This window comes from Populus nigra, chromosome 11, assembly GCF_951802175.1.
Source record: "Populus nigra chromosome 11, ddPopNigr1.1, whole genome shotgun sequence".
Taxonomy (NCBI): domain Eukaryota; kingdom Viridiplantae; phylum Streptophyta; class Magnoliopsida; order Malpighiales; family Salicaceae; genus Populus; species Populus nigra.
In genome coordinates, this window is record NC_084862.1 from 14,329,683 (window position 1) to 14,339,162 (window position 9,480).

The 9,480-nt window shown below is 35.8% G+C and overlaps 1 protein-coding gene across 1 annotated transcript in view; it reads left to right on the top strand.

Moving 5' to 3' along the window:
- Nucleotides 1-9,065, top strand: part of LOC133668487 (probable LRR receptor-like serine/threonine-protein kinase At1g07650) — a 57,120-nt gene extending 48,055 nt beyond the window's left edge. The window contains exons 3-22 of the mRNA XM_062088365.1: nt 2,003-2,074; nt 2,160-2,231; nt 2,355-2,426; nt 2,508-2,579; nt 2,666-2,737; nt 2,834-2,905; nt 3,082-3,153; nt 3,538-3,603; nt 4,206-4,262; nt 4,374-4,409; nt 4,517-4,551; nt 5,109-5,485; nt 5,563-5,619; nt 6,348-6,486; nt 6,584-6,727; nt 7,113-7,234; nt 7,361-7,571; nt 7,707-7,947; nt 8,386-8,536; nt 8,626-9,065. Coding sequence (XP_061944349.1) covers nt 2,019-2,074; nt 2,160-2,231; nt 2,355-2,426; nt 2,508-2,579; nt 2,666-2,737; nt 2,834-2,905; nt 3,082-3,153; nt 3,538-3,603; nt 4,206-4,262; nt 4,374-4,409; nt 4,517-4,551; nt 5,109-5,485; nt 5,563-5,619; nt 6,348-6,486; nt 6,584-6,727; nt 7,113-7,234; nt 7,361-7,571; nt 7,707-7,947; nt 8,386-8,536; nt 8,626-9,003 — 2,502 coding nt within the window. The 5' untranslated portion in view covers nt 2,003-2,018 and the 3' untranslated portion in view covers nt 9,004-9,065. The remainder of the gene's footprint in view (nt 1-2,002; nt 2,075-2,159; nt 2,232-2,354; nt 2,427-2,507; nt 2,580-2,665; nt 2,738-2,833; nt 2,906-3,081; nt 3,154-3,537; nt 3,604-4,205; nt 4,263-4,373; nt 4,410-4,516; nt 4,552-5,108; nt 5,486-5,562; nt 5,620-6,347; nt 6,487-6,583; nt 6,728-7,112; nt 7,235-7,360; nt 7,572-7,706; nt 7,948-8,385; nt 8,537-8,625) is intronic.
- Nucleotides 9,066-9,480: the final 415 nt, after the last annotated feature.

The window sequence follows — 9,480 nt, forward strand, 5'->3', positions numbered from 1 at the left end:
AAGTTGAGATTTAATTTTGATTTATGCAGTGGAAGCTCTACTTGAAGTAGCAACACAACTGGGCAAAAAAGGCTGGAATAGCAATATGAAACTGTGCAGTGATACAATTTTACCTCGAAAGCTAGAAGCTGAAAATAAAGTTGTTTGCAATTGCTCACTTCCTGGGGAACCGTGCCACGTTATTGCCATGTATATCTCTTCACTTACCACTCCATGCTTTTATTTTCAATTTTAATTTGAGGTCTGAAGGATTCTGATGGGGCCAGTCCAGGGAATTAACAAATTACTAACTGTGTGGTTAAGCAGTCACACTCATAATGCTTCATAATTTTGCTCGATTCTTTTTATTAAGTTATATACCAATATCATGTATTTAATTTTTTTTCAAAAATTTCAACATTAAATATGTTAGGTAGTGGCATTTTATATATTTTTTATAAATTTATCTCAATTTTATGATTCTAGTTGAAGTTTAACAGATTAACTCGGATTTTTTTTTAATTTTTTTATCTTTTCTAAATTTAATATTTTTTTAATTGGGAATAGTCATTTTTTTATTTAATTTCTATGAGGTTATCTCGATCTTATTACCTAAATCATGGGTTTGATAGGTAAACTTGGGTTAATTCAGTTCATTTTTTAGTTATTTTTTTATTTAACCCTTCAACAACAATTATTTTTTCAATTTTATCCTCACTATTAGGTTTTTTGAGAATCGAGTTTTTTAGTTTTTTTCAATTTGATTTCTGTTGAGTTATTACGGTCTAAATGATTTGGTTTTTTTCTTTCTTGATTTCAACTTTCAACATTAGATGTATTAAAAATAGAGCTTTATAATTTTATTTTTTTTGCTTTTTATGAAGTTATTTTATCTTGTGTCCCATGTTACAAGTTTAATAGATTAGCCCGGGTCAACTTAAGTTGTTTTTTAATTGATTTTTTGTACAATTTCAACCTTTAACATCGGGTTGGTTAGAAATTAAGTTTCATATATTTTTTTAATTTTTTTCTTTTGAGTTATCCCGATCTCATAACTCGAGTTGTGGGTTTGGAGGTTGATCGTGGTTGACTTGAGTAGCTTTTTTTGTTTTTTGTTTTTTATTTTATCATTTAACATTAAATTGATTAGTAATTGACCTTTATAATTTATTTTAATTTTTTTCTATAAAGTTAACATAATCCTCAGTTACAAACTTGACATGTTAACTAAGATCGATTCAATATGTTATTGTCTTAATATTTGTAAAAAACAAAATCATCCAATATATCATAGTATAAATATTTAAAAAATATGTCATCTAATATGCATTATATTTCGAGTTAAAAAATAATTTTATTTTGAGAAATTCAGATGCAATTCATTAGCAGTAAAATTATATAAAAACAATAAGTAATAAAAGTTGTAGTTATGTCTTGTATTTTCCTGACATATGATTGCTGATTTGTAATGGTTGAAAGTTTTGAATTCTTACCTTGTATTGAGGAGTTGATGGGTCCCTGTGTTCTTGCAATGCAGATATCTCAAAAGGCAAGATCTAGACGGTACTCTCCCAAAGGCTATCGAGAAACTTCCACACCTTAAACATCTGTAAGCAGTGCTTCAAATTATTACGTTTCTACAGATTCAGCACCGTGAATTTGCATCGTATGATTCGATTTTATTAGAACTTTATCGGCTCTGCAGAGTTCTTTGGGCCAACTACCTGAGTGGCAATATACCATCTGAATGGGCTAATACCAAGCTGGAAACATTGTAAGAAAATTCTGCATTCATGTTTTCTAGCCAAGGAATTGCTTACTCATAATTAATAGATTGTATAAACAACAGGTCTGTCGGCGTGAATCGGTTGACGGGAAAAATTCCTAGCTATCTGGGAAGGATTACCACACTTAGTTACCTGTATGCATTTTTCTACTAGTCAATTTCTTGTCTTTCTTTTTCATATTTAAATCTGTTCAATTGTTTAGTCAGGAGCAATCCTGAGAGTTGGCATTTATGCAGGAACATTCAGGACAATATGTTTTCCGGAACTGTTCCCCCTGAGCTTGGAGGCTTGGTTAACCTGAAGAATCTGTCAGTTCATTCAAGCTTTTGTATTAGAAATTAAGTCCTAACTGATTATTGAATGCTAAGTGTTTTTCTCCTTTTGTGATTGCAGAACTCTCAGTGCCAATTATCTCACTGGAGAGTTGCCCCCGGCTCTCACTAATCTTACCGGATTGAAGGAACTGTAGGTTCTCATTTCTCATGGTTATTGTGTATCATACTCATTCGTTGCAGTATTTGATATTACAGATGCATCTCTTTACTCTCCAAGTTTCATGATTCTGTGTTTTCCGTTCGGCGAATGCAGAAGGCTTAGCAGCAATAACTTCACTGGAAGAATACCTGATTTTATTCAGAGCTGGAAACAACTTGATACATTGTATGTACTAGTTTCTACCACAAGCTCTGAATCTCATCACTGAAGCAGAACCCTAATCCCCCTTTAATTTTGTATTAACAGAGAGATCCAAGCTGGTGGTTTCACTGGACCCATTCCTTTAAGCATCTCTCTCCTGACTAATCTAACTGATCTGTAAGATATTTGTTTTAAATTTATGGTCTCAGTTACAACTTTAATCCTGAACATCTCACATTTTTTTGTTGCCTACTATTGAGCAGAAAAATAAGCAACTTACTTGGAGATGGTTCAGAGTTTCCCAACCTAGAATCTATAGCAGGCATTAAGTATCTGTGAGTTATTCTTGCAGCTGATACTCTCATACCAGGATCAATTTAATTTACAACACAGTATATATTTAGCTGACATGAAATTAATGTATATTGCAGGATGTTGAGCAACTGCAACTTGTCAGGAAATTTTCCCAAATATTTGCCCAGAATGGCACAGCTGAAAATTTTGTAATTTACTCTATCCCTTGTATATCATCCATTCTGTCATTCATCTACATGAAGATTGAAGTGTGAATCTCATGGATACTTAGAGATTGCAGCTACATTATTATTTGTAAATAACTTCCAAAATGCATTATGAACCATGGTCTTTACCCTTTTTTTCCCCTTCTTTTCGTAAACAGGGATCTCAGTTTCAACAGATTAAATGGTCCTCTTCCAACAAATTATGATGTCCTAAAAAGCTTGGAGAAAATGTAAGTATACTATATTATATTACCTTCTGAAATTAATGTTTGCCATATGAAAGCATAATTATTAAACCTAAACTAGTAAGATAACTGGTCCAAGAAAATCCAGGATTGAACCATACAAGACATTGAACTGTCAAACCTATTCAACCTGGCCAAACCATGTCCAAACCTGATCGGGTCAATATCTTGTGAAAAGAATGCAACAAAATTATTATTTTTTAATAAAAATGGTGACCAGAGCTGATCCGATAGCTCAATCCTTTTTTCAAGTTATTCTCATGGTAGAGTACAGCAATTATGATGATAAACTTGTCCTCCAGACAGTCTTTTACAATGATAGCCTTGGAAAAATGTTCAACCAGATGACAATTTTTACTTTCTGCATAGGTATCTTACAAGGAACATGCTTACAGGGCCCATCCCAGATTGGATCGAGAAAAGAGATACTCGCTAGTATGTTAGTTTTTTCTTAATTTCTGTATATAAATTATGATTTTTGAGATTTTTGTTTGTAATATATTTTCATTTTACTCAATTAGAATTATTGAATATTTTATTCATTAACTCTCCCCTGAAAGACAGAAATGATCAACTTCAGTTCGCCTTTATCTGAACATTCTCAACCCAAAAGCTTAAACTTCAGGTTTCCCTTATCCTATAACAGATGCGTGTCTGTAGGTTTAATAATATGTCCTAGTCTTTGAAGAGCTATACTGATGAGAAGCTGGAAATCAGATTATCCTTCCCAGTTGCCAGATAGTTTTCAGTACAGCTGTGCATGAATATTCAAACTGTATCTAAGGTTTCATTTAGTTATTGTAGGGACAAAAATGTGTTTGGTTACAGTGACGAAGATGAACATATAAAAATAAATTTGTATAGTTTTGGATTGAATTTTTATCTGTTAAAATCAGAAAAGACGTGAGGTGAGGACATGTTCTTTATATCCCAACTGTCTTCATCTCTTCTGTCTATTCATCTCTTCTGCATTGAGATAGCAACCAAAAGCTAACATGTGCATGCTGAATGTTTAAGGAAGCTATCTTTGTGTGCAGCGAAATCGATCTTTCTTACAACAATTTTACTTCGGAAGCAAAATGTAGAGAAACACTGTAAGATTGATTTCATTTTCCTTGCCTTGCCTTTGATTTTGAAAGTCTGCTTCTTTTGACATCACCGTTCACTTCATAACCTACAAAACTTAACACTTCTTGTCTTGCCAGAAATCTGTTCAAAAGTACTTGGGGAGGGAACTATTCGTAAGCTTCTACTTTGATAAATATCTAAAACATAGATCATTTTATTTTCTTTTTCTCTGTCATTTCTTTTAAATAAGCTGATGATTCTATCTGGCCAATCTTTCCAGGAAACCTGTTGAGTGCCTGAGTGCTTGTTCTGAAGGTACTCTTAAATTTGTAAAGCTATCCGCTTTTACATTTCACCAGGAAGTAGACAGAAAAATGATGCAGGAACAACCTGTCAGCCTAGACTATATATTTATTTCTATATTCGTTGGATCATAGCATCTCAGTCATAAACTCAATGGTCCTTTTGCGTGTGGCTACCCCATCATGCATCCGACCACTAGGATTTCCATCCCAAGAGGAAGATGATGCTCTGCATCATCCTCCTCTGGAAAGAAATCGAATCTAAGACCTTCAACTGGTGTAGGAATAAACAACCAGTTGATCACAAAAGCCTAGACAACTGTTAACGGACAAACTTATTTCCATATTCACTAGATAATAAATATAAAGGTCCTATTATGTGGGCATTTACATTGTGGGTCCCACCACGATTTCCACTCTAGGAGGAAAAGGATGCTCCTGCATCACAAAATCTTAATAGTTTCTGTTCTGTTTGCTCCGATTTAGCGTACGGTCTGATCCTAACATTTCTTGTGTTATAATTTGTTTAATCATATCGGTGGCCATGACCATTTTTATTTCTATGAATAGAGCGATATTCAGTGCACATAAATTGTGGGGGACCAGAAGCCCCCATTGGAAACACCATCTACGAAGCAGATAATGAGCCAGGAGGTGCAGCAAAATATGCGTCCAAAAGAGAGGATTGGCAAACAAGTACCACAGGACATATCTGGGATGTTCCTGCTTCCTTGGATAACTACATAGCACAAAACAAGTCCATGCTCAGAATGGACAACTCTGTATTGTACACAAATGCACGCCTCACTCCTTTGTCTCTCACATACCACGTTCCCTGTCTGGTAAATGGGAATTACAAAATCAAGCTGCACTTTGCAGAGATAGTAATCAGGGATAACAGATCCTACTACAGTCTAGGAAGGCGGATATTTGATGTTTATATTCAGGTATCTATTAATTAAAAGATCATAGATTCATTCCTTATGCAATAGGTGACAGCTTAATTGAAGAATTGTTCTCGCAGGACATTGTTGTGCTGAAGGATTTTGATATAGTGAAGGCAGCGGGAGGGGTGGATAATGTTGGGTATACAACCAAAGTCCCACATTGGCTAGAAATGAGGAGGATCATGGGTATATAAGGATGGACAAATATCTCCATTGGTATGAGGCCTTTTGGGTATAGCCCAAGAGCAAATCCATGAGGGCTTAGGCCCAAAGTGGACAATATCATACCAATGTGGAGATAAGTGGTGTCCATAGTCCTTACAAGTGGTATCAGAGCCAGGCCCCGGAGTTAGCCATGATGGATGAATCCTCGGAATGCCGAACAGAAGGTGGTGGGCCCCCAATCACGATGTAATCCATGGATCAGCTCTATTGGATAGGCGGTGTGCTCCCTTCATGGACGTGTCCTGATCCCAACACGGTGAAGAGGAGTTGACCTAGAAAGAGCAAACTCTTAAGTCAGGTAGTGCTCTCCGGATGCTTCATGGACGTGTCCTGACCCCAACACGGTGAAGTAGAGAATGAAGAATCCTGGTTGGTTGAGAGTGGACGGATGAATGATCAGTTTGAGGGGAGGCTCGGTGGTCCTTTGTTTGAGGGGAGGATTGTTGGGTATACAACCAAAGTCCCACATTGGCTAGAAATGGGGAGGATCATGGGTATATAAGGATGGACAAATATCTCCATTGGTATGAGGCCTTTTGGGTATAGCCCAAGAGCAAATCCATGAGGGCTTAGGCCCAAAGTGGACAATATCATACCAATGTGGAGATAAGTGGTGTCCATAGTCCTTACAGATAAGGTATACATTTATAATTATACAGCACCTGTAACCAATGGAGCTTTAGAGATCCGCCTTCATTGGGCTGGGAAAGGAACCACAAGGTCTCCCACAAAAGGAATATATGGTCCTCTAATATCAGCCATTGATGTGGAATCTGGTAGGTTGACATATAATGGAATGACATGGTAATGAAGGAATAATTAGTACTGTGATCTGACAATACTTGCTCTTGCTGCAATTCTATTTCTGCCTAGACTTCAAGCCACCTGATAAAGGCAGGAGGAAGAGATTCATTGTCGCTGGAGCTGTGGTTTTGCCATTATTCCTCATTCTCATATTTCTATCCACTCTTTGGTGGAAAGGTCATTTGGGAGGAAGGAAATCGAGGGATCGAGGTACAGCTGATACATTTATTTGATTTTGCAAATTCTAGTGAGGAATCCAGTCACTAAAATAAGACGGCAATAAGCAATTTTCTGCATCTTATTTGCTGTATGTCTATCCATGAATGCATACATTTGTCATAGAACTATCTCAATCCAAAGGTTTAAGCTGCATGGCGAAGCTAAAGGAATGGTTTTATATTACTCTCTAACAATGGTTTTTTCAATGGGAATTGGCAATCTCAATTGTGTTTCCTTGTAGGACTGCAAAAACTTTCTGTGTTCTTCCTTTGATGAATCATTCATGCAGAAGAACTAATATATACATATCCTCTTTGTTCCTTGGGCAGAACTTGTTGGGTTAGATCTGCTAACTTACATATCCTCTTTGTTCCTTGGGCAGAACTTGTTGGGTTAGATCTGCTAACTGGTATCTTCACCTTCAGACAAATCAAAGCGGCAACAAATGACTTTGATCCAGCAAACAAACTTGGAGAAGGTGGTTTTGGCTGCGTCTACAAGGTATATTACAGATTTTTGTTTTCATCTAGCTACTTGTCTACTATATTATTTCTTTTTTCTTATCGAAGCATCAAGGAATGGCCTAAGTGAACTTATTTTCTGTCTAAAATTATTCTCATATTGCAGGGAGTACTATCAGATGGCACTCAGATTGCGGTTAAGCAGCTTTCAGCGAAATCGAAACAGGGGAATCGTGAGTTTGTGAACGAAATTGGCATGATTTCTGCTTTGCAACACCCAAATCTTGTTAGATTGTATGGATGTTGCATTGAGGGGAAGCAATTGTTGCTGGTATATGAATACATGGAAAACAATAGCCTTGCGCATGTTTTGTTCGGTAGGCCTCTGATCACTTCCCCACCCATAGTATCTGATGTAAAGTAATGGGAAAGAAAACAAGTTCTTTTAATGGCTTATAAATAGAATTAGTGAAGAAGAAATTGATGGGTTGGGTTATGCATGATGATTACAGGGACAAAGGAAATCAAGGCAACGAAGCTAGACTGGCGTACAAGGCAGAGGATATGTGTAAGTATAGCGAAAGGTCTGGTTTTCCTGCATGAGGAGTCGACACTCAAAATTGTTCATAGAGACATAAAAGGTACCAATATCCTTCTTGACAAGGACATGAACGCCAAGATATCTGATTTTGGAATGGCCAAGCTTGATGACGAGGACAACACCCACATCGACACCAGAGTTGCTGGAACAATGTGAGTTTCTGATATTAACACAGGGGGTTTATTGAACACATGAAAAATCCTGAAAAGAAGACAGTAAGGAAAACACACAAGTATTGTCATTTATCTAAGATAGCTTTTAGTCTTAAACAGTATGATGCTGTAACTAGGCTGAAGTGCCGATGGAAGGGGCTAGCTTCAAAATATGTGGTAGGCAGGCATCTAGGGTTCAAATCACACACTGCAGGGTTCTCATGGATCAGGGTCTCCCCGTCTATGGCTGTGTTCCTCTAAATGAATACACTATTCACATTATCATCCAGGGTTCGAAATCCTGTTTAGGCTGCAAGAAATATAATTTTGCCTATCGAAAACAAAAACAAACAACAGACATTTAGAATTTTTTTACATGTTTTAGTGAAGCAAATTAGTAAAATGTCTCTGAGTAACTGAGTTATTCTTTCTGTGCAGGGGATACATGGCACCGGAATATGCATTATATGGTTACTTAACTTACAAGGCAGATGTATACAGCTTTGGTGTTGTAGCGTTGGAAATTGTTTCTGGGATGAACAACGTCAAATTTAGGAGGGATGAAAATTTTGTATGCCTTCTAGATTGGGTAAGTTATGCCCATTTAGTCTCTGAATTGTATGTTCATGTTTACTCTTAGTCAGCTATATATCTATTTTTTTTTTTTGGTTATTTCAGGTTCTATATTTACAAAAAAATGGGGACATAATGGCGATGGTTGATCCAAGATTGGGGTCTGAATTCAACAAGAAAGAAGTGGTTAGAATGATCAATGTAGCCCTGCTATGCACAAATCAGTCTCCAGCACTTAGACCTACAATGTCTACAGTAGTGAGCATGCTTGAAGGAAAAACTGATGTCGAGGAACTCGTCATGGTTCCAAGCACATTGGGTGATCCATCAGGGTTTTCTACGGCCTTACAAAACAAGTTTGCTCAATCTTCTGTCAATGAAAGTTTAAGTGAAACTCAGTCCCTCGTGAAGTCATCAGAGGGACCATGGACTGCTTCTTCCTCTTCATCAGCCCAGGATCTTTATCCAATTAGTAAAAGCTGATGCCACGAACCACAAATTTTTTATCATGAAAAATCATGAATAAGAAACAGATTAAAACTAAACAGTCACAAAAGTACTTTTTATAGTTAGTGTATATATCCTGTAGTGAACGGAGTGATTATATATAATATTGACTTTATTTATGTAAAAATATATATTTTTATTTATAATAATAATTATTCAAGTTTGATTAATGAATTTAGAGTAAATATAAAATTTTAAAACATAAATACTTTGTAAATAAAATTATAAAGTAGTTATAATTATGAGTATTCATATCTATTGTATTAAAATATTTGTTTCTAAATATTTATTGTCAGAATTGTGAAGATTAATATATATTATGTTATTTTTTTTATAAAATAAATGTTTTTCAGTAAAGAAATTGAAAACTATTTCTTTCAAGAAAGAAATAAGATTGGAATATGCTAACAAAATAACAAAAGTATTGGCAGACACTATAATAATCTTCAAATA